Source organism: Hippoglossus stenolepis, chromosome 4 (assembly GCF_022539355.2).
Source record: "Hippoglossus stenolepis isolate QCI-W04-F060 chromosome 4, HSTE1.2, whole genome shotgun sequence".
Taxonomy (NCBI): domain Eukaryota; kingdom Metazoa; phylum Chordata; class Actinopteri; order Pleuronectiformes; family Pleuronectidae; genus Hippoglossus; species Hippoglossus stenolepis.
Genome location: NC_061486.1, coordinates 6,741,338 through 6,766,407, shown reverse-complemented (window position 1 = coordinate 6,766,407; position 25,070 = coordinate 6,741,338). Strand labels below are relative to the sequence as shown.

The 25,070-nt window shown below is 45.1% G+C and overlaps 1 protein-coding gene across 6 annotated transcripts in view; it reads right to left on the bottom strand.

Moving 5' to 3' along the window:
* robo2 (roundabout, axon guidance receptor, homolog 2 (Drosophila)) overlaps positions 1–25,070 on the bottom strand; it is a 259,592-nt gene that overhangs the window by 56,266 nt on the left and 178,256 nt on the right. For all 6 annotated transcript variants that reach the window (XM_035154976.2, XM_035154983.2, XM_035154979.2 and 3 more), the window contains exons 3-5: positions 1,230–1,387; positions 804–924; positions 133–271 (exon numbers count right to left, since the gene is read on the bottom strand). In XM_035154976.2, coding sequence (XP_035010867.1) covers positions 133–271; positions 804–924; positions 1,230–1,387 — 418 coding nt within the window. The remainder of the gene's footprint in view (positions 1–132; positions 272–803; positions 925–1,229; positions 1,388–25,070) is intronic.

Sequence of the window (25,070 nt, the reverse complement as noted above, 5' to 3'; positions counted from 1 at the left end):
CACACACACACACACACACACACACAGGCAGACACAGATGAATACACACACTGGCTGCTCAAGAAGGGAAATAATCGTATCACTGTCTTAAGAAATGTTCTCTCCTGAAATCGAGCCTATTTTAATGCTTACCGCCCACGAGGAACATCGATATCATCTTTCCTCCAGCGTACATTGGGTTGGGGATCTCCTTGTACCTGGCAGCGAAACTCCACGGTCTCCTCCTCCAGGACCACCTGGTTGATGGGCCTCCGGATGAAGGTTGGTCGCTCTGCGGGAAGAAAGTAGATCATTTCATTTCCAGTGACCATACAGTAGGCGTATTATTCTGCGCAGCCGTCTCTTCCAACAGAATCTTTCATAAATCTCTAATAATAAATTTCTAATGAGTGGTGTTCTGTTCATTAACATTCTGCGATCATTTGTAATTTTTGTTACCCCGCGGCCATTATGTGGTCGAAGAAATATAGCAACGGCACGACGACACCCATAACTGGCTCCTTTGACACTATAGGAGCTGTGGATTTTTTTTAACTCACCGTAAATTTCATTTAACTTCTTGACAGCTTAATGGTCAAACATTAAATATGATGTACAGCACATGGGTTTTTCAGAAAAGAACGGTCGTCAGGGATTAAATTTCAACTGTAAAAACACATGCCTTGAAAGTATTACCACTTTTGAGCTTGATGTACTTTGGAGACATGTTGCGGGTGGAGAATTATACCGTCACAGGGAAAATGTAGTAATATGCATGGAAGTGGCTCATCTTTATCACTGAGGAGAAACAAAGTGAAGCTCACCAAACACTGTGACTTGTGCAGTCTCGCTGTCCCTTTCTCCGACCATGTTGGTGCCCACACAGATGTACATGCCGGCGTCACTCTTTCTCGTGTTGGAGATCATTAGTTTCCCTCCTCGGATCTAAAGACAAAAAAAGAAAAATCACTTAAATACTCAGATTGTGCATTTTGATTTGTTCCCTGCGGTTTTCCAATTTTCTTCTCCTTTTCTCGTCCATGTGCAGAATTTCTTCCCTGTCAGACCATTAGCTGGGCAGCAACAAAGGAAGGATCCCTCCCAGGCTTCCAACACATGAAAACACTGTCAAATTCAAGGAGCAAGGGTTTTTTTCTACGTGCCCAGACACTACAAAAAAAAAGTTAATAGTAGACATCGACCGAAAAAGTCCTTCCTATTCAGCGGTTATCAAAACAGACGCCACTCACTGTGATCCTGTCATCCTTGTCATCAATTCGCACTTTGTCCTTCTTCCAGTAGATGGTGGGCTCCGGATGGCCTCTGGGAGGAACACACTCGAGGATCGCTGGCTCTCCTGCTGCCACCACCACGTCTGTAGGGTTTTGTCTGAAGTCATCTCGTAGCACTGAGGGGGGAAAAAGGAGGAAAGGGTTCAGGACGAGTGCAGTTATGTTGTTTCTGTCTAAATATTCACTATTTTTCAAATGTTTTCATATGTCTTAAATTGTGTGCACAGCGCAGCGTGGACAGATTCATCGTGGCTTTTCAAATGGGATGTGCAGCTTCATCTGACTAGGCAAGCACAAACAGAAACTAATTGGAGCTAATGGAAGTCCCTGTGGAGGTGGAAGAACAAACAGAGACAGAATGCCCTGAAGCCTGGTGTCATTCACATGTGAGAGCCCACAGGGTGCCACACTGGCATGTACACATGCTCCCGCTTACGCACAACCAGATATGTGCTCTCACACACACGCGCAAAAACAGTGGGTGGTCTGATGAACAACTGTGGCCCTGCATGTAATCACCCTCAGGTAAAAGCCCTGCACCATGGAGATAGCCTCTCCCCCCTGCATGGTGCTCGGTGGAACACACAATACCAGCTCATTATACAATCAGAAAAGCTGATATCACACACAAGCACACGCATGAGCACAGAGATGTAAACATGAAAGCATTAACATGTACGAAAACATACTAAAGTAACTGGAAGAAATCTAATCCTAAATTAATGGTGTATTTAGAAATTGAGCCAACATACAAAATACCTGATGGAATGAAAAAAAAAAGTTTTTAAAAGGTACAAACAGGGGGTGGCTCAGTCTCGCCTGCTGTGTGTGCTCATACTGAGCTTTCTCCATTTGATCTAGAATAAATCTTATCCTTGGTGTAGCACTATAGGAACTTCGGCTGCAGCTGCATGTCCGTCTCTGCGGCAGCGAGGGGCACGTGGTGCCTCTAATGGATGAAGCGAGCTCGTTGGAGGATGTTTGAAGATGCTTGAGGAGGGCTAAATTAAGGGCACCACCACAGGTTCTTATGTAAATTCCTCGTGGCACATGGGGACAATGGCAGGGAGGGCCAGGATTATTAGAGGGATAACTGGTCCCCGTGGTCCAGGCTCCTCTCATCTCTTCAGTCACTTGTCTTCAGCAAGCAGAGCAGCCATTGTCTTCTTATTTATTTATTTAGACGAAAGGAAGCAGGGAGGAGGAAGAGACGAAGCTTTCAACCCAATTATCCTGGGGATGCACAGGGGCACCGAGAGGGACTCCTGTGTGACGTGAATTCAAATGGAATCTTTACACAGGGGTGATAGGAGGGAATAAAACAAGGAGGTAGAGGTTTTCTCCCTCTCATGCAGGGCTGCCCTCTAATCTAAAGAGCTAAGGTAATTAGTGAGGCAGCCCCCCCCCAGGCCATGATGGGCATAACAGCCACCACCACTGGGCTCCGCGTATTTGCATTACAAACAGAAGTCCTGCTGCTTAAAATCATAGCCTGGTTTGGACCATACACTGCCTGTTGTTTTCAAGATCACATTGGATTTAATTGCTCCTTTCCATTCATTGCTGATAGCACCCGTGGGATTTTTGTCAGAATCAATTTCCTTTGAAACAGAACAGTGACAAAAGAAACACTGGTTAGGTGCATCATTACGGTGCCAGTGCCACGCTGTCTAATCTAATCTTATACTACACCGTGTGTGTGGCAGTAAACGCATCCCGACACTGGGATCTAAATAAATACAGATAAAAACAGAGTAGACACACACTGCGGCAAATAAAACACAACACACATTGTTGAGGGCAGGATAAACAGTGGGTTACAAACAGCTTTAAGCAAACAGACAGATGACACAACACTGGTCAGAGGATTATGCCCTGTGTGTTGGTTCAAGGCTCGCTGATACACACACTGTGAATAGGTACATTCACTAAGTAAATGAGGGGTGGGCTCAATCCAAATACACTTTAGTCCACTATCTAATCCTAACTACAAGGCCACAGGCATCAAGGTCACATCGACAGTTAAAGCACACACTCGGCTCAAATATTGATCCCCTCAGTAACGGTCTGCCTTACTCTATTACAGTATAAGCATGCGTTTCCCTCCACGGCTGCCCACATGCTCCTCCACAGGCTCAACTGCAACATGTCATGGGCAATCATACGGCAAGAGAAGGCTTTAATATCAGAATTAGAACATGCCAGTTTCCTCTGTTAGTCCGTGTGAGGCACATTCGATATGAGTGAATCGTTAAGTGGGTCTGTGCATGTGCTGTGTGAGGATAAACTCCGGCTCCAACTCCGAGGCCCTGTAGGCACTCAGGCCCGAATCAGCCGACAGACGTAAGGTAATTGCCTTTCTATCCCCATGAAACACGCAACTCTTCTTCCACTGAAAACATCTCACCTCCCGCGGAGTTCCAACAGGCCCCAAACTCTGCCGCCTTTGCTTACTCGCTTATTAATATTTATATATTTTTACATTTACACCTCTCTCTTGGCTAAGTGCTACATCTGCCAATCCGGCTGCGGGCTAAAAAAGAACTCATATCTGAAAAAAAGATAAAAATTAATCTGCCTTGTATTTCATTTATTTATTTATTTCCCCAAGTATCAGAGGGGTGGGCTGATTTGAATGAAGGAGCAGCAGGCAGGGGGCAGAGCATGGCACATTCGCTGCTCCATCAGCTGGCACTGTTTCAACACCTTGAACTTACAGGGGAGGGATTCGAGTTGCAACTTGCACTGTGTGAAATAGCCGAGGGGTTGAGAGTGGAGGTCTTTGCCAAAATAAAAACACAAAGGAGACACCCACACAGTAACTTTGTAAAACTGACTGTCCTACACTGGCAGGGGGGGGGGCAACTATTAGGGAGGTCTCTGTGTGTGTGTTCTAACTTAAGATAGAGTCAGCACACAAAACAAAGTCAGCCGGACGCGGATACACGACAGCACAAACACCTGACATATAGCGCGGGGGGTTGGCAGGGCAAGGGCGGGATGAGAGGAGATATTTTGTACAGTGCGCCCTCTTCTCCCGCCCAAGATATTACTCAGTGGAGGGTGACACCGCTTGTCGGTAAGATTAGTGGGGAGCCTTGACTGAAGCTTCCAGCCAGCATACTGAGATAAGTGCTGACAAACACATTCACCTACAGGAGCGAGCCCAGCTTTGGTTCACAAAGGTTGCGCTCGCTGCCACAACACCACAGACTGATGTCTAAAATCTAATTCTTTTTTTCCCCTTCCTCTCCGGTTTGACATTCACATCACTTTGATAGACATTCGACACACACACACACTGAAAAAAAAAAACACACAACCCTGACAAACTGAGAGGCATTTACAAAAGCTGCAGGGCTTTGGTATCGTTTTGTAATGCGGCAAATGTGGAGTTTTGTGTATGTTTGCGGTTGTTATTATTTTTCCCTCCCTATTTACTGCAGGAAAAGACCCTCTGTGCTTTCAGAGATATTCTCCCGGGTCAAGGGCTAAGAAACACTACGAGAGATTACAACAGCTTCAAGCCCATGGCCATAACCCAGCAGGCAGACCCACCACCTTCTACCCACACTCTGATTAGAAAATAAACCATGCACACACACACACACACACACACACACACACACACACATAAACAGGGAGAGCTGTGGAGTGGTAGCTCCAAGCTATAATATCATTTCATTCGAGTGCTTTTTGCGCTTCATCCGGCAGAGTGCTATTACAATAACGCCATTTTCAATTCCAGCCTGAGAGAAGAGAGACGATATATATGTCACTTGACAAAACATAACAAACCTACTCTATGTGCTGTCATTGGTGTTTTGTATTACTGTTGACGCTGAGGGCAGGAGAAGGATAATGCCACCCTGTGCGATGCTACGCTGTGAAAGGAGATGTGCTCCATTTGTCTGGATGCAAGACCCTTCTCCAGCTCCGACTCGCTCATTTGCCCTCCCACCGGCCAGAGCTCACCTTTGCCCCCCCATCCAGATGCAGAAATTACCCCCTCAGCAGGCAGGCAAGCAGCAGGTTCACACATATCCCCCGTATTCCTCCGCTGAGGGGTTGCAGGTCAGACCAGGAAAACAGCTGCAACAATATGGCCGTCTGGCGGTGCCTATGGCTGTACCTCCTCCGAGAACTGAGCAGAGACTCTCATCATTAGCACAACTCATCACCATCTCTCTCTCTGTCTGTCTTATTCCCTCCCACCACCATCAGGGGGCCATTCTCTCTCTTTTCTCTCTCTTTCCATTTTCTCGGTTCATCCTTTTTTCCAGCCCCCGTAGCGTTGTCCCATGTGTTGCATCTTGCCCCCTCCACTTTCCTCCACCAGCTTGTCAGCGCTCTCACTGCACTGACTGCAGATGAGGTTCTGCAGATGAAGCCGTATGCATGCACACAGATCATTCTCCACAGACCATGGCCGAGCCCGATATGATCTCCAGCGCCATTCTCCCTATCTGCAAATCCTGAGGTAAGGGATTGTAAATAACACTGTCACTTTGGCAGATAAGATGCAGGAAATATGGTAAAGAGCGTCGGTAAAGGGAATCATATGGCTGGCAGTGATACCACAGTGGAGAGAAATCACAGGTGGTGATATTGTATGAAATGTGCATCTTTAATGGAGCCTTAGAGGGAATAAAAGAGCCAGAGCATGTGGGCTGTTGTGAGAAAGCAGAAAGAGGCAAGACACAACAGCACACAACAGGGGATGAGGAGAGGATGCCTGATCAAGGTCAAACTGAGGAGGTGGTGGGAAGTACAAAGGTGCTGAATAGATGGGGCCGACTGTACATGAATGGAGTGAATTCCATCAAACTCGCTGCCACATACTGTGCCTGTACCTCCGATTCAGCTGATGAGCCTAAACAAACATCTTTATTTAAACAGCAGCCCCATTCAAAGCTCATTTTTCAAACAGAACCCGCTAATTTGGCCTAACAAGCCCCTGGGCAGCACAGTAATGACAGCAGGACCTCAGTGGGCGAGTCTGCTGCCCGATCCAGGAAAAATGTGTGCCGCCGCCGCGGCTCCTGAGAAACAATATAATTAACTCTTAATGAACCCCTTTCCTTTACACCCTCTAACAACACCAACAGACACACATACATTAACATTCACACACTGACACACAATTCAATTTAGCCTAATCCATCCTTTATGGTAATGTATAGCTCATTAAAATGTTAGTTAAAAACTCATTAAAATTCACTTGAAGAAGTAATGGCTTCATTACAGTAATATTCTGAAACGCAAAAGAAAAAGACACGTAAGGACAAGGAGAAAAAAGACGGCAGAGAGCGACAGCTTTCTAATCACTTAATTGTTTCTAAAATGGAATGCATTTACATAATAAATAGCATGTGCCGTATCCTGCTTCTATCTTTCCCCGTTCTCGTGGCACTCAGTAATTAACAGGCGCTACAATTAAAGATGCATTTTGCCCCCCAAAATATGATTTTGGTGGCCACTCCAGCTTCCATTCTGTTGTCTTGTTTACGGTCGTGAATGTGTTGCCCCGCACATTCACATTCACATTGGCAGATGCACACAGTGCCCTGAAACTGGAGCTGGCTGATACTGACAAACAATGTGCCCATGGGTCTTTGTGCCTGCTCAGATAAGGCGCGAGGTTGTGCTGATGCTCGTGCTCCGTCCAGAACGGACACTTTACAGCCGGAAGGGGGAGTAAGACGTGAGGGGAGGAGAAGAAGGCAGGGGGGGTGGTGGTGGTGGTGGGGGGGTGGAAGGGGTAGATGAGAGTGGGATTGATTTCCTGCCAATTCCAGCACAGAGACAGCACTGACAGAGGTAGCGAGGCGTCATGATAGAGCGGGTGGTTCTGCTTCCTGCGTCGGGTGAAGGAAAGAGGGAAGAGGAAGTAAAGTGAGAGGAAGGAGAGGAGAGGAGATGGTGCATCCAGGCAGACGGGGGAAATGTCTCCCGTTAATGTTTTCCCTCTGAGGAAATTATTACTCCTATTGCATCAGTGATATCTGGACATGAGCACGGGGTATTGATAATGATGCAGCTTTATGATTAATTAGTGCAAACAGTACTATGCCAGAGAACGAGTGAGTGGGGGCGTGTTGGGAGTTGAGTCGGATGACGTAGTTTGGAACATTTAAAAAGGAAAATTCTCTCCACATCTTGTTATGACTCGATGCATTGATTCTTATCGAGAATTAAAGTCTGTAAAACAAGTTGGACATGGTTTCCTTTCTTGCCCAGAAGGTAATTTTAACTCTAGTGGTCTCTGGGCCTCCAACGTCTGGGGAGACTCGGGCAGAGACACGTCACTTTGAATTAGCGCTGTGTAACACGTTGGGAGCATGGGTCTCTCATTAAGTCAGACTCTTTGGTTGTGAGTTACCAAATGGCTGGACTCTAATGGAGCCTTCAGCCTCACATTTATTATGTCTGGGAGAACCCACAGGTCTTAGAATGGAAAATTAAAAACACACTCCCTGAACTTTTTCCCTCATGAGTAAAAACTGAATGTTCTATGATACAGAACAAAATGCCAATCTGCCATTTTACAACATAATATCTCTTTCCATCCTCTGTTATAGTTAATTTGTTTAACCCCATAGTTTTTAGTTTTCTCTTTTGTAGGAGAGTTCGAGTGTAACAGAAGTCACAAATCCAGCTGTGGCACAGAGAAGAACCAGAGGAGTTACTCCATTAAAAATGGGAACAGTGTTAGAAGCCACTGGGACAGAAATTTGTCTGGATCTGAAAAAAGTCTGAAATGTGCTTTGAACCTGTGTGTGTATGAGTATGTGTGTGTGTGTGTGTTTTTCAAAGTGTGTGGGGGCCCTGGCCTAATGACATTGAGACCGTGTCCTTCCACAGGGAAATATAATCCCCTGGATGCTGCTGAACTGTGTCCAGGCTGAGAGAACAGGGCTGGATTCTCGCAGACACTGCACACACACACACACACACACACACACACACACACACACACACACACACACACACACACACACACACACACACACACACACACACACACACACACACACACACACACACACACACACACACACACACACACACACACACAGTCGTTTATCCGGTGTGGCACACTTACACAGGCATCTCTGGTGAAAATGAAACCCTTGCAGCCTGGCTCTGCGGTCCACTGTGCGAATCTTCATATAATCTTTAATAGCTTCCCCCCCACTTTTTCTGTACACCAGCCTATTTGCCGCAGCTCCTTCCCGTGTCTGTTTTATTGTTTTGGTGTATAATTGGATTGGCAGTAACGGCGGGCGGAGAGCCGTTAGGAGCTTGTAAAAGGTGTCACTCTGCGATGGCAGCCCGGTTTAATTAAGCTCTCGGCTGGAGTTGAGCAGCTTTTATCTAGCTTGGTCTGATGAGCCCCGAGTGCAAGTGTGCTGCGCAGCATACTGCAGGACAAGCGGGAGGAGGAGAGGAGGTGTTTCACAACAGCTGCAGATAGCTCCAGTTTACTGTATTCAGCTAGCCCCCTCCCCAGACACCAATCTTGCATGCCTGGACCACAAAGATACTGGGAGACATCATAAAAATGCAATGTGTTTGTGTGTGTGTGTGTGTGTGTGTGTGTGCCATAGCCGTGTCTCCTTGTGCTCATTGTGACAGTGCCCCACCCATCAGTGGTGTGCAGTCATGTGAGTATTGGTGCAGATGCGGAGGCAGCCCAACAACATGGCGGCAGCAAATGGGAGCAAACGCAAATATAAACAAACGTGAGAGCGTAGTAATCTCACAGACTGCTGCTGTAAATTCTGAACTAATCCTACTTTACTGTCTGGCTGCTGTGCGAGTGAGAGTGTGCGTGTATATCTGCGTGTGAGGCTGGTGATGTCTGCAATGTTGTACACGGCATAATGATTAGAGAGGTGTTCATCACTGTCTGTCCTTGCCTGCACCCCCCCCCACAAGCTCCTCAATCCTCCTAATGGCCTCCTCAGATCATCTTTCCTTCAATCAATACCGCCTGAAAGGAACAACCCCACACCTAAGGACACTTTGTTCCCCCCAGTAGATCACAGGTGACACTTTTTCCATACCGGGACTCATCCGGTGGCTCCGGATCAGAACCTTGTAAAGGACTTTGAACCAGTTCTGACATCCATCAAATGTTAAGGTCTGGACATTTTCAATGCGGATGGCCGGGGCAGGGGGTGATACAGTTAGATTTGTGAGCGGAGGAAGGTTGAGGTCTGTCAGTGTGGCAAACGGAAAGAAAAAAAATAAAAAACAGACAGGGCAGGTGTTAAATCACATGCAGCCGAGATGCTCAGACGTTTAAAGAGATTTATTGATCACTTTATAGATCTTAACTCTTGAGGAAGAGCAAAAAATTAAACGGGATGCAGGGATGACCTTTACAACAGCCTCGCCCGTGGAGAGGGATTTTTTTTCCCCTCCATCTCCACATCCCAGGGTGTATATCTGTGAGCTGTTTATGGCTCGGCGAGAACAAGTAATTCACCATTTAGTCAGAATGTGCATCGGAAAATTCCCCTCAGTGCAACCAGCGCCGCCATCATCCAGGAGATGTGTTATATACTTTATGTGCGTCTGCTGAAGCATGATTGAATGCTGCACATAATATCTAAATACTTGGAATAAATTGTTGCAGTGATGCTGCCTGCTCAGCAAAGCATTGCTACATTAGGCTCACCTAAGTACCACACACTCACACACGAACAAATTACAACCTCAAGTGTCTGAGCTGCAGAGTCTCTCGGCTTATTTGGAAAAGCATACGGCAGAGAAATGCACAAACAGCAGCACTAATAACAAACTGATCGCTCTATAGTGCATTGATGTGTAGTGCACAACAAATCTTTTAAGACAACAATCCTGCAAAGAACTCACCCTAAGATTTCCTGTATACCTGTTTCACGTGTTTGTGTATTTACACAGGATACAAAGGACTTCAGGGTGTGTGCTGACATGCTTTGACATTAGCTTCACGGAGCTTCCCAGTGATTTATTGGAGCCACGGCTTCACTGGCGTCATTCTGTGAAAGAGCTCTGCATCTTCACAGAAGCCCAGAGACAGTCCGGTTGCTTATTCCACAATCCAATTCGTGTTAATTGCATTACAGGGGAGTAATTGTGTTAGTTCCATCTGTAATCAGCTTACTGCCTCAGTGCGGCTGGATATACCTGTACATGAGGCTTATGTAACCCGTGTGCTAATGTGGGGGGATACTCACTCAGGTAATCTGGCCGGCATGGAACCACCAGTCTGTGTGCAATAACCCTGCTGGACGAGTGTGTGTGTGTGTGTGAGTCAATCCATGCTCACATTATCATGCAAATGGAAAACAATCGGAAACACACCACTGGCTGCCATGTTCAGAATCAGTGTCTAAACCATTCCTGTTCTCCCTCAGCCAGCCCCCCCCCCATCTTTCTTTTTAACCTCTCCGTTTCCTCTTGATTTATCCCTCCACTTTCAAATTTCTCAGGCACCACATCAAAAAGGGCAGATTAATCAGCCCTGTTTCGTAATGCGTTCGTACCACGAAACTTGTCCGACGCATCTCTGTCGGCCGGAGATGTGAGGTTAATCATTTAGGCAAAGGAACAAAGTTAATGAGGCAACTTCTAATCCAAAGCTATTTGAAGTTCTGTCAACAGTATTGACTGCACTGCAGATGGGATAAGATATCGTTGGAGGGCACTGATGACCTACATAGCAAGGACAAGACAGTGGCTAAACAGCAGCACAGCACAGTGATCCCACAGCTCTCCAGGGCACAGATTCTGCAGCAAAGACACAACAACAAATACACACCGTATGCACGTTTGTGTGTGTTGCGTGTGAGAGAGCATTTCCACTCCCACCCACGCGGCGTCCTTTATCTTTACAGTCCCCCTGCTTTCATATCACCCTGTAGGAAAATCCAGTTTGGGATCAGCTATATACTCCCTATCGCCGCCGCCGCTGTGCAACACAGGATCAATACTGCTTTCACCTGGCAATTAGCTAATAATTCAATGAGCTATAACTACTGAGCCCGAACCTCTAAAGATAGAAGGTGGGACGGGGGTGGAGTGGGTTTTGGTTGAGGTCTGCCACATGACTGCTGTCGATTATGCTTGTGTGTGCGTGTTTGATACTGAAGCTCTGTGCAGGCGTCTGGTGAGAGTGAGGAGATAAAATCTTGTTCTCTTGTGCGTTTTATCTGCACAGAAGAACATTAGAGGCATTGAGGACATTAACAAACTCTTGCAGATAATAAGCAACACAGCTTTCTTACACTATTCAAGTTAAAATTTTGAATTTTAGACATGAAAGTAGTCATAAGAAATCTATGAGTACGGAAATACTGGTTTTAAGTGTTTAATTGGTTTAGATTCACATTATAAATTCAAATTGATTACAAAGATGTAGGCAAATGTGAATTTTCTCTATGGTCAACTGTACAACTGAATCTATATTGACAATTTAGCTCCCAATAATAATATCTTATTGAGTTTAAATTTAGCTTTTCTTTCAAATTACTGTTTTACTTTTAATTAGTAACACAATAGATAGTTAAATCATTAGGAAATAACTTTGTATGTATATTCAATTATTACTGAAATATCTCATTTTGTGTACACTGCACTACTGTGACTACTTCTCTTAAAGGTAATGACAAAACCCACAAAAGCTGATTTCTCTTCTTTAGTGTAAACGTAGACCTTGAACCATCCTAAAATCAGTTTAATTCAGAAAATGATTCCATCTCAGGCTCGGAGCAGAGGTGACTCTTTTTGCCATTTAAGATAGAAGGCACATTCCTTTCTTTGATTAATTCCAGGTCCTTGAAGGTCACTTTGATACAATGACATTTGAAATCGTCATGACTAACCCCAGAAAGCAGGACGCTGGGGAGCCATTAGGGGGGGACGTCTGTAGTTGGGGTGGACATTTAGCGTGGCAGACACCACTTGAGCTGCTTCTTGCCTCTGCCGGAATCCCTGATTGCCCACAGACACTGCACTCTCAGATCAGTGGGGGTAGTTGACACACATATCTATGATACAGGCAGACACACATACCCTACCTCACACACACACACACACACACACCGATGCTGTAAACCCCCCATATGTCTGAACACAGAAACAACCAGACACACTGTCCCCTGGGTAATGAAGGAGCATTGTGAGACTGTGGTCGCTGTAAAACCCAATTAGTGCATGTGGTTTTATCAGCGCTCTCAGTTAGTGCTACACATACAGATAACGGCCTCCACGAGATGTCTGGTGGTCTGCCCCCTCCTGGACACACACAAGCCAAGCAGGGACATGTAGAGATTTAATTAAGTATTAAGCAGTGCAAAAAAATGATCTTGATATAAGTTCAATACTTTTTTCTGTCATCACATTTAACTTTAACGTCAATGTTGGGTTAAGTTATTAATAACGATGATTTCTCACGCGAGCGGAAAATGAGTGTAGATAAACTCAATCACTGTCATTGGAGAGAATCCGTATTTTTATTGGTTTACGTTCAAACCTAAAAGTGGATATGAAGTGGATTTATTTAATCACTGGGAAACATTTGCATCAGCAAGAAAACCATTAGACGATTTACAGTCTTTTCTCACTCATACGTGGCCGTTAAAGGGAAAGAAATATGCAATGAATATGTTACTTTTACTAATTTGGAAGAGGTTTTTATGCAAAGCGACTTACAAGTAAGGCACAGCATTACAGCTTCAGTTCAGTACGAGACCATGTGAGCACTAGACCAGCACGTGGTGTAATAACATGTTAGTATAGCAGCAGCTGTGCATAAATGAGTAATTCTGCCTGTTAATAATCCTGATAAATCCTGCTGGGTGGACATTAAAAGTAAACAAAGCGGCGCCGTCTTGCTGCTACTGTGTTTTAAAATGAAGCGCTGCAGGATGATTTTGCTTCAGGTGATCGTGCACACTGTAGCTGCTGTGATGAGCCATCATCCATTTGTAAAAGCCCGGGTCTCTGTGTAAAACATCCCCACGATTTACATGATCCAGTGAAAAGGTTGCGTAACTGAACCTTGTTTTCTAAGGAATCAATGCTTTGAGCGGGTGCAGCCGTCTTTTTGCGATGTGCCGTAAATGTGTCCTTTACTGTTTCTATCTCTATTTTTGTGGAGGACTGTTCATCCCAAATACATCACAGTCGACACCGCTCAGCCTTGGGTCTTCAGGAACAGACCTGCCAAGTTTGAAGTTGACAGGATGAGTGGCTGTTGAGAAAATCGAAGACAGACAGACAGAGATCCCTGTATTTACAGTTAGATGTGGAGGGGGTCAGGTAATGTGCTTTAATGTGTTCTCCATAGGAGACTTAATCACGATAAATGAGTGTTAAATTACTGTGTGTTTGTTTTGGTAAAGGATAATTAATTACGCTATAGGTAGAAACCCCTCCCTAATAATTGACACCCACTACACAACAAGAACCACATGCTGCATGTGACTTGAAACACACAGAATCAAGCAGCGAGATCTCAGGTGATGTAAGAGAAGCACCTCCATCTGTATCACGTGTAATCAAATAAAGATTACGGCTGTTTCCCCTCCGTCTCTGAGCTTGATTTCTTGCCTTCAAATGACTGCGGCTGAGGGAACGAGGCAGCGGCTGACATTGTCACACCGAGCTTATCTGCGTCTTCAAACACCTCCATCTCCCACAGCCACATAAAAAGAGCAGAACAGAGAGGTGGCAATCGCGGCAGCCGTGCAATGCAAGCCTCTGCTGCACCACAGCCATCAAAAGAGCTACTTCTGCATTCATGTGCCGCATCACTCCCGAGTTCTTTGATGGCACAGATCACTGTCGAGATGCTGATGCTCTTACCAAATGTACTGTATGGCTGCATGGCGTAAAAACATGTAGGATTCCTCTAGAGTGTTGGAATGCACAGAGAGAGTCAGTGTGCACGTGTGCCCTGTAGACAGATTTACATTATTGGATTAGTATAGATTCGCTGATCATTTTCAATTTGCATTAGCATTATTGAATTTAAGGCATCACTTTTAATGACTTCAAATATTATTGACATCACTGGTACTGATGCCCCGTCGAGGAGTAAAAGCGTGAGTGTGGCAATCCAGTCAAGAGACAGAGGGAGAGAGAGAGAGAGAAACACAGTGAAGTGGGGTTTTTTTTTCTCCACCATCTTTCATTATTCAGCCTCAAGCCATGAATAACTGAATAACTGAATCCATGATAGCAGGGATGGAGGTAGTTTTATACAGCATGTCTGAATGTGGGGGGAAACATAACAAGCCACAAGAAAGCATCCTCCAAAAGAGGTCTTTAAATGAAGAGCTAGAAGCTCCACTCATGCATGACTGCATCTTCTGCATCCATTTCAGCATGGACCTCTGCATCCTCGCCCCCGCCCCCCCACCCCCTCCTCGACCGACTGGATGCACGAAACAAAAGATGCTTGAAATGTCTGCTACTTCTGAGATGAGTCATTGGGAGAAGCAGTGCTGTTAAGAGTGGGACCAAAATTATCAGTAGCTGCCCCGGTCCGGCCTCTGAGGAGTCACCCGCACAGAGCGACATGGTTCTCCTGCTCCCTGGACTGCTACTGAATTAAAAATGAGGGAGGAGACATGGGAGAAGAGAAAGAAAGAAGGGAGATAAGAACAGATGGGGCAAATAGCCGCTGTTTAAACGGCAGAAAGGTGACATGTGAGCACTCTGCGGAGGAAAGGGACCCCTGACCTCCCCGAGCCACGGTGACAACTAACACTTAGCGTTCTCCAAGGAGTCTGATTTCGCCGGGTAATTGTTGCATGGTTTGCATCAACACGACCCTTCGGCATTGTGCTGCTGACAAACACGCTGAAACAAATAATACATGTGTGTTTTGCTTTGTCACATCACAGTGCAAACAGTGCTCCATCTAAAAACCTGTCATTAACACAGATAATTCAGGGCAGGAGTACTCAGATGATTGAAGTCGATCAACTCATTTGAGGGTGAAAAAAAAAAAAATAGCAGTTTGAAATTGCCTTTTTTGAAAATCATCGACTGATTACCATAATCACTTCATGGCTGACAATACTTTGCAAATGTGTGTGCTATTAATGCCAGCAATTATGGAGGCTAAATGCAAATTGGATGCCAGGCTGGACGCATCCATTGATCTAAGCAGATAAAGCGCAAACATACCCAATCTTTCGCTTGCCAGAGAGCGAGTCCTCCTGCTCACTTCACCATTATCCTCTAAGAGTTTTGTCCAGGCACATTGAGGGGGGGGGGGAAACTCAACTGAAAATTTATAGAGGTGATTTTACTATGAAAATTGATTCATTCCAAGTTCCCAGTGAATGTGTTAGTGAAATGCGATGGCCGCTCCCGCTCCACACTCCAGCGTCCGCCTGCAGACCGCGCCTCAGGCTGTAGATCACTCTCCCGTGAAGCCACACTTCACTGTCAGGCCAGCGAGTTCCACCTTCATTAATAGCAACCACTCATGTCTGACTTCAATTAACGTACAAGCTATCAATTAGCTCAGGCGAGGCCAGACATATAGTGTACTCAAGGGGAAAGGAGACAGGCATCCTGGACGGAGGCTGGACATGGAAGATGGATGATACCGTGTCTCTTCTGCTATTATAACTTTTTCTTGTTTCCCTCTTTCTGCTTTGATCCACCCTCATTATTTAAAACTACTCACCTGTTCTACACAGGGATCTTCTTTGCTCTGGTTATTTACTTTTATTTTGACACAACGCAGTCCCTTCTTCCTCAAGGTGAACTAACTTTAAATCACTTAAAACAGTAGGCAGCCACTTAGCGTCTACTGAAGCAACCTGCAGGACAAAATGTCCACACACCGCATCACTCGTCACATTTTAATGAGTGTTTGTGTTCCCATACCGGTATGGATTGGTTCAGGGGTAAGGGGCTTCATTTGTATGGGTGTCACTGACCAATAATCTATTCATACGAAAACAACCTCCTCACCTTACGATGCCGAACTAAATTATTTTTTCCACATATACCCCAACATGTTTTTTTCCCCTCTTGATTATTCATGCGGCCATCCATCTTTCCATCTCCACATTTTCCTTGATGAGTTAATTTCTCTCCCATCGCCTGTTGTCTGCAGTGACCCTGACGACCCAGGAGAATCTCCTAACAGGCTGCTCTTGCCCATCACGATTGATTGGCCCACAGCACCCTGTCGTACGCGATCAATACATCATTCCTTCAGTAACGAGGCCCTGCTCGCTGGCCCCCTCCCCTGCATCGCTTTGCTTCCATTTTATTATTATTTCTCGCAGCGGATCGATGCAGGCAAACAGGCCCACTGTAAACCACACCACAATTAGAGCGGCGTCTAATCTTCTTGTTGACTCCATCTCCTTCACAACAGCCGGCGAATAAAACACAAATGATAATGAAATCTAATGGGATTGTGTGGAATTAAATCACTTAAACAATGAAGAGAGCCCAGCCACAGGTCTGAGCCAATAAAGATCCCGATAGATGTATATGCCAGTCAATATCCTACATGCACATAGGTTTAACAAGCGGGAGGAGCATCTTCTTTGCATAGTGATGGATCATGTACTGGCAGCTTTCATCAGGGGAAGGTGAAAAACGTAAAATAATTAAATTAACAATTTGCGAAACATGGAGACATGTGCACACACGTAACACACACACACACACACACACACACACACACACACACACACACACACACACACACACACACACACACACACACACACACACACACACACACACACCTGAGAAAGTGATGACACACTTGAGTTGAAATTTTAGATCTATTTTCATTCCATTAAGTGGATCTCTACAAAGTAAAATCGCATTTCTAATATCGAGCGAGAATGCTTTGTAGTGAGATAATTAAATAACCAACTCCATCCATAATTAGGTTAATTTTGTTAGGGGAAGCTCTAATGACATACTTAATGCACAGATGTCAGCATTTTCTCCAAGAACTATAATGACATCAGAGCTCTTCGCCCGCTCTCTGCAACGCGCAGGAGTTTCCAAAATTGAGGTTAAAACTGTCAGTGTCTATGAAGTAACTGGTTTCTGCAGTGTCATTGCATTAGCAGCTGGTTTACGGAGAGACAAAAATAGCCATCGAGCTAATTTAATCATTGAATTATAGATTTATCACGCCTGTGTAGCTTGGCCTGGGTTTGAGGGTAGGCCTGTCTAAGCGCGGCGCCGGTGATGCGAGAAGAGCCGTCTGCTTGGCGCAGGCGGTGTGCGGGGCAGCAGTGCGGGGCAGCAGCGTGGAACTGCCGGTGTAATTAGCGAATCGGGCCCCCAGCTCCCTGTGAAGTCCGGCCTTTGTAGGAGAGCGCTCAGACCGATCAGTGGCCCCTCTGATGTATGTTTGTGAATCTTTCAACAGAGTGAAAGCTGCTAACGAGGCCTCATCTATTACCATCTGAGATGTAATTAGCGTCGTCGGAGAAATGGAGAAGGGCCAAGAAAGAGTGGCTTAATCTGGGCTCTGTGTGTGCCTCCGTGTCCCACTGGGCAGCAACAGCAGGAGGATGAAGTGAGTGTGGAAGGAGACTCCCTGGAGAGGGGACGGGGGCCTCAGCGGTCCTGACACAGGCCAACCTGACACAGCTACAGCCACCACACTGGAGCACAAGGGAGGAAGCCTCTAAAACAACCATATGCACATGTTCCTGATTCCCAAATCTGTTAAGGTATCTGTTGTTGTGCAAACAGGTCAAAGTTTCATTTCTTTTTTTTTGAGGCACGCCAACAATATCATCCCAGAAATAGAATTACAATTGAGTGACATCTCTCTCTCTTCCTCTCTATCTCTGTCAAAACACACCCTGCACTTCCAGATGTCCGTCATGCTACTCAGAAGCACAAATTCAATATGGCTTCCTCCACTGTTACATGTGTGTGTGTGTGTCTGTGTGCTGTGCTGGACCAAAAGGAGAGGGTCCGGAGTGACAGATTAGCCGGGACTCTAAGTGGCAGCCAATCTTTGCCTCTCAGTTCACACTGGGGTCAGGTCAGGTGTGACTCTTGCTCCGTTAACTGTTTCAGTCGACCTTTAACCCCTCAGAGTTCAGTCGCCTGAGCCCCTGGGCAACTGGAGGGGCCATCCAGGTCATGATTGTTTTCACTGAACATCAAAAGTGGTTAGGTGGAAGCTAATGAGCCGTTGTTTTCGGCACAAAACGTATCGTTACAAACTGGAGGGACTGAAAATGCTAGCTCGCTATACACACCTCTCTGTTCTAAACAAGTAACTTTGAGATGACTTAAAAACCTGCTGACAGCGGGGAGTTAAGAGACCGAAACATGGGCCGGGTGTAGTGCAGTCACCTCTCTGGAGAGTGGTGGTGTAACTGTAGAGGAAGCTGTGATCCTCCTCGGCGGAGACAGTAATCTGTGTCAGGCCAAGGCACTTTTTTTTTTGTCTCTCTTCCTCATGCTCCCGCTCCTCACTAAGGTCGTTGAACTAGGGCATTAGGCATGGCTGCTTGCATCATCAGTATGCAGCATGGAGGCGGTGAATCAATGGAGCCTGGAGGACTTTCCACTCTCTCTCTCTCTCTCTCACTCTGTTGCAGACTCACTATTAATGAGCAGGAACCAGGGCCCGTCCACTCCCCTCGTGGCCACGCGCTAAATTACCAGCCGTGAATCAAGACAGCATTTATGGGCAACCGCAAAATTAAAGCGGCGAAATCTGGAAGGACGAGCAGACATTGTATAAACGAGAGGATCACAGGCCGTGAATGGGACCCGAGGAATCCAATAACCTTATAAAATACCAGAGGAATATATAAGGAAATGCAGCTTCTTCAGTTCTCAGTGGACATATCGGGTCTGGTGTTAGGATCAATGTAAGGCTCGTATACATAACAGGCCAAGTACCCAGCTAAGCACTTATTCTTATCAGAGAACATAAAGACGGTGAAAAAGAAAAACAAGCCAGACACAAAGGGAGAAAAAGAAGAGATAGACTAATATTATAAATGAGAGGCATGATAAAATAATAAACAGGTAAACAAATAGTAGAGCTGAAGAGGAAAAGGCTTTTAAACATTTAAGCGAGGCGGCGGGAGATGCCGCAGGATGACCCTTAATGGGAGGGGGAGCGGAGGAGTGGTAAAAGCCTGATAAAATAAGAGACTGTAACCTCACTCCACTTAGCCGTCAGACAAAGAGATGCTGTAGGGAGTGCATGAGCAATATCAGCAACATGCCGTGCGACTGCAGCCGTTTCAAAGCCCCCTGTCTGCTTCTCTACACACTGAAATGATTGAGTGAATTAAAAAAAAAGGAATGTTTACAGAAATAACTGTTTTGTGTGTGGGTTCCAAAGAAGAAAGGGAATAAAACGAGTGAGCTGTATATTCAATGTCTAGAGCATAAAGAGTGATGGAGAGAATGCCGGCAGTCACACAAACAGCAAAGTATGAAGATTATGTCGACGGTAATTACCAAAACTTTATAATCATGTGCTTGTGAAGAAAGGGGCCTTGAAATGCACGTGCCAACAGATGCATGTGTATGTGTAACTCATGGAAGTAGCAATATAGAGTTTCATGGGTAGATAAAGATGTTTATATCTTTATCTTTAAAATTACTGCAAGCGTAAACTCAGGGAGGCTCTTTTGGCGGTTTTGTCCACTGAAGTAATCCTTGAGGAGAGCATTGAATCAGTCTCTGGCTCAAGAATATAATAATAAAAATAAATGCCCCCACTCCAAGAATTACTGTATCTGAATAACAATAGGTATTGTCCCTACTGTGCCGGGCAATCAAATGGATTGGCTTACTGTAACTTGAGCAGCTAGTTCCAGAGCTGCTGCCAAAAAAGGTGTTTGGATAAACAGAAGGAAAGAGCCAGTGCCTGCCTGGTTTAATGGCGACATGACTTTGAGTTTGTGGCCCCATATATGCTGTAGCTCTGCCATACCTTTCTGATGGAGAGTATGGCTGTTTGTAGGTCATTGTGCTTTTGACAGTGTGTCAGTGTGTGTCAAACATTAAATGCTTCAAAATGGGCCCCCACTAACAGTGCCTTGGGACCAGACCGCTCACCCTCCTTCCATCTCAGGAGTGACAGTCCACCACTGAGGGAGAGAGAGTCTAATTTCACTGCTGGCTGACGTCCATTCAACTTGAGTGATGAGGGAGCAGGCCCTCGTGCACACGTGTGCGCAAACATGTACGGCCACATGGCCAGAAGCGCACACAGGCAAATAAAAAGATACTAAAACAGTAAACTCAAAGCAAGGTTGGCTGTGTTGACAGGGCCATTAACTGGCCTCCGTCTGCCATTACAGTCTTGTTCCACACCCTCCTGTTCCTTGGAAATATACTGGGCTGCATTGCCTTACTGTATGCTCCAGTGCACCACGGCCCCGCCAAAGCCATCATTATCCAATGTGGTGTCCTCTGTTTGCACCCGTTTCCCTCTCTTTATTATCATGGTGAAAACAAAACTGCTTTCGACGTAATAGGTTGCCATTCTACCTGCCATCACTTGCTTCTCAAGGTAAGGGTGATGAGAATATGCATGGACCTCTCAGGGAAAGTTAGAGGCAGTGAGTGAGACACAGCCAGAGATAGGGGCCCTCTGGGGCAACAGAGGCCTCCACTGTGATAGATCCTGATGAAGACAAATGGACAGGACCAATATGGCCTCCCCGCGGTGAGGTATCATCTACAGGAAAAAGAGGTTTGGGATGGCTGGCTGGATGACGGACATACAGCCTAATTGGTGACCTGCAGGGTTAGAGGTGGGGTGGGGAGGCCTCACCAATGACTGAGTGGCGTGAGCGTCAATCTATCCTGAGCAGGGGTCAGAGATCAAGTGATTTGCTGGGAAAGAGGTGAAGGGATAGGGAAGCCTGTCTGAGACATACCGTGTTTGCCACTGTCAGAAAGACTGAAATATTAAGTCTTATCTTGGGATGAAAATGTATCACTATAGCAGTGCTTTGATTTATGGTGGGCACACAGACTCATGCAGAAATGAAATTCCAGAACACTTCTGACAAGTGTTAGGGGGCCTGTGTTTGGAGAGGGGAAAACAAAGAGGAATTATTCTAACATTATTACTTTATAATAATGTTAGATTATTATTCATTATTATGAAGTAATTATGTCCGCATGAAATAATAATGTTAGCATGAAATAATAATGTTAGAGAACAGAACAATTCCTGTTACCGTGTATTGTCTGGTCAGCTTAGCAGTGAATATTGTGCCCAGAGTAAAGCAGAAAAAAAACATGTTAAACTCTAATTAAAGTTAGGGTTTTTTAGCATTGTCCACTGTGCTCAATTCTTAGGCAGCTGCTGGAGGAAAATCGATCACAAGACTGAATTAATACTTAATCATAGCACCGCAGATGCTCTTAGCTGAGGCCTTTGTCCACTGCTAAGCAAACATAGCACAAAGGACAAGGGGAAGAGAAAAGCTTGAGACCAATATATACGCCTGCTTTGAATCAACATAGGTACGGTGTCGCCGTGTACCCTACGCAGTACCCTTACGTGTAACTACCTAGAAATGTAACTACTCCAACTCCAACCTGATCTGCTCAGTTTCAGTTGCCATTGTTTGAAGTACGTGTGAATGAATAAAGCTTTACAATAGCTAAGGCCACTTGCATAGGGTCTGTGTAAATCCGATGAAGAGGTACAAACCAGGCTTTAAGCAAAATCCCCAACAGAATGAATGGCACTCAGTGAGCACCTCTGCCAAGGCCCATTCATTTAAATTCAAATGAAGCTGCTGAAAATAAGAGACTCATAGATATCAGTGCCCTAATTTAGACAATGTTTTCCCCTCAAGATTCATGCACTATTCCCTGGGAAATTGGTGAAATAACACCCATCCTTCCACTAAGGAAGTTGAAATTTGTTCATTAGTTTTTGCGTAATCTTGCTGAAAAACAAAAAAACTAAACAAAACCTCCTTTGCGGAGGTAACTTTGTGTTTCTTAACTCCCAACATGAACAAATACAGGGCAACAGCATGCATGGATGAGCACTAGCCGTCCACACCACACATATATAAAGTACAAATAAACCACCCAGACTGGGCTGAACTCAACTAGTCACATTTATCAGTGAGCTTGCCAGACTGCCTGACATTTCATCTCCTTGTCAGTTAAACCCCCCATTTCCATCCAAGAGTATCATGTAGCGAGGCTGGGTGTGTTATTATTTATAATGTGCAGCTCACCCGGACTGGACAACAAAGGGACTGACAATAATCCAGTGGAGAGGAATGTCAACATGCTTAGCCACACTGCAATATTGAAGTGACACTACAAAAAGCGGATGTGAATATGAATGGCTGCAGTGTTCAGGCTGCCACCGGAGAGTTTCCTCCCAAGTCTATTCAGACGGAAAACTGCCAAGGCCACTATGTGTGAGCGGCTTTCACCACTGACATGGCTAATCACACTGGCCTCTGATTGGAAAAGAATGAGACGGCCATTAACAGAATCCATGTGAGAAATAGTTGTACACCCTGTAATTTGCTACCAAGGCAACAGATGGAGAAATAAAATATTGGCGACTTCCACTATACACACAAGTAATGGTTGGCCAAGGTCTATGTCAGGGAAAAGAAAAGGCAAGAATGCAACACATGACAAAGCCGACGAATAGTTTCCTTTTAGAAAACAACTGTGCTTTCATGAAGTCACAATAAGAGTAAACATGCCCCGGGGTAATAATTATTTCAATTATTTCTAATCCACTGACATATCTCTTAGCCATCATTCACTCCAGAAGATAACCATCAGTTCCTCGAATCAAATTAGAGTGTGGGAAACGCTCATTTAGTTTAGTACACCAATGTTTTTTTATTGATTTGAAACAGTCATAAGTAAAGAAATGTTAGCTTTAAACCAGGGAAAACTTATTATTGCATCTATATAATGCCATGTTAAATTTAGAATTAATTATCTGTTGGCCAACCAACAAATTAATCATTTCTCAATTAATTTCCACCCTAATATATGTCCTTGCATTAACTCAGAATGAAAAGCACTGTTTAATTTCTTGCTGGAAATTATGCATTAGATAAAAAGCGGGGCTATGACAGGCTTGGCTCTGCTGGAGGAGGAGGTGTAAAATAGTACCACATTAACTGGGAATACATAGAAACAAAAGAAAAATGAGACGGACAACAGACCCGTGTGAATCAAAAAGGATTTGGGGGCTTTATCTGGTGGCACCATGTGGGAATGATAATGACCATCTTGAATCCAAAAGGACAACCATTCATCTTAACCCTCATAATCCCCGAAACACCCACGACCCACCACTCGACAGACAGCAGGGGGAAAATGGCACTTTGAAGGCAGCGGATAAGACAATACGGACCCATTTCTCCTGCTCTCCTCAGACATGATTATTTAACACTGAATGAAATGTGCTCCATCTGCTCTCCTCCATTAATTCCTTCTTTTTTTTACCAAATCTTCACCTTTACACCTTTGAGATTATGTCACACCCCCGCCCCCCCTGTCCACAGCCCCTTCTCCTCTACTCTCTTAACGGCTCCTTCAATCGGCCTAATACCTTCTTTCCCTCGTGATGAATCATTTCATTCTGGCTTCTTTTATTCCCCGCATTGGCTCTGCAGTTATACCGCCATCAACCGCTCCTTTTCTCTTTAAACATCCTCTATCCATCATAGAGGGAAGCCAGGTCTGAGTCCCAAACCCCCCCATGCTACGACTCTACTCCTCTCTAATCTAGATTTCTTCTTTTCCACCTCCCTTGCTTAAACCAGCCATCAAGATGAACGATGGTGAAGGTTAGATGGGTCCATTTTCACCCCCTCTGACTCCTGACCCCCTCCACACTAGCCCCAGGTGACATTTACTAAATGCTGCTGTCAGAGGGGAGTGAATAGTCTCTCAATTTATTTTGGAAAAATACTTTGTTTTGCTTATCCAGTGTGAAAACTATGCATGAGTTTCAGTCTGTATCATTGCCTGTGTGCCTTGTTCTGTATGTGAGAGTGTTTGCGGTCTTTTATTTGGTAAGTGGCACAATCCTGGAGACTGTTAAACATTCAAAAACCACAATGTAACTTCCAAAGTACACTATCGTTCCCTCGTTCGTGATTCTTTAAAAGTCATAACACTGGAGTCTTATAAATAACTGCAACAGCTTGAGTGAAACCGTGATCGTCAGAAACAGGATTTCCCAGTGTTTGCAAGGTCAACCTCTGCACTCTCTCAAAAAAGTGAAGAGCAATTAGCTGAGAGAGATTCCTCAGGCATCTAAAGGATCATAGAGGATCAGCGTTTATGACCCAAATGGCACCATTATGGTCAAAGAGTTACTAAGAGGAAAATGACAGGAAAAAAAAAAATAAAAGGGAGAAAGACTGACGGTTCCAAATAATAATAATAATAATAAAAAGCTAAAAACAAATCAGTAATGCCACAGAGAGCAAAAATAAAGTCTGAAACAGTACCTAAATGCGTAGTAAATCTGATTAAGCCTCAGAGCGAGGATGGCAACCAAGGCTAAGTGACTCAATGGATGAGTAAGTGAATAAATAAAGGAGAGAAGATTGTGGTGGCTGTCTGCCACAGCACCGCGTTATTTGAGCAGCCTTGTGTGTACACTAGCCAGGTTGCTACGGGCCGGGTTTCCACACTCGGCGCAATTACTTCTGTGTAGGTGAGCTAATTAGACCTTGGCGGGCTCGGAGCCGGTAGACTGGAAGAGGAGGTGAGTCAGTGGGGACGGAGATGGAGGTGATAGCCTCTGTT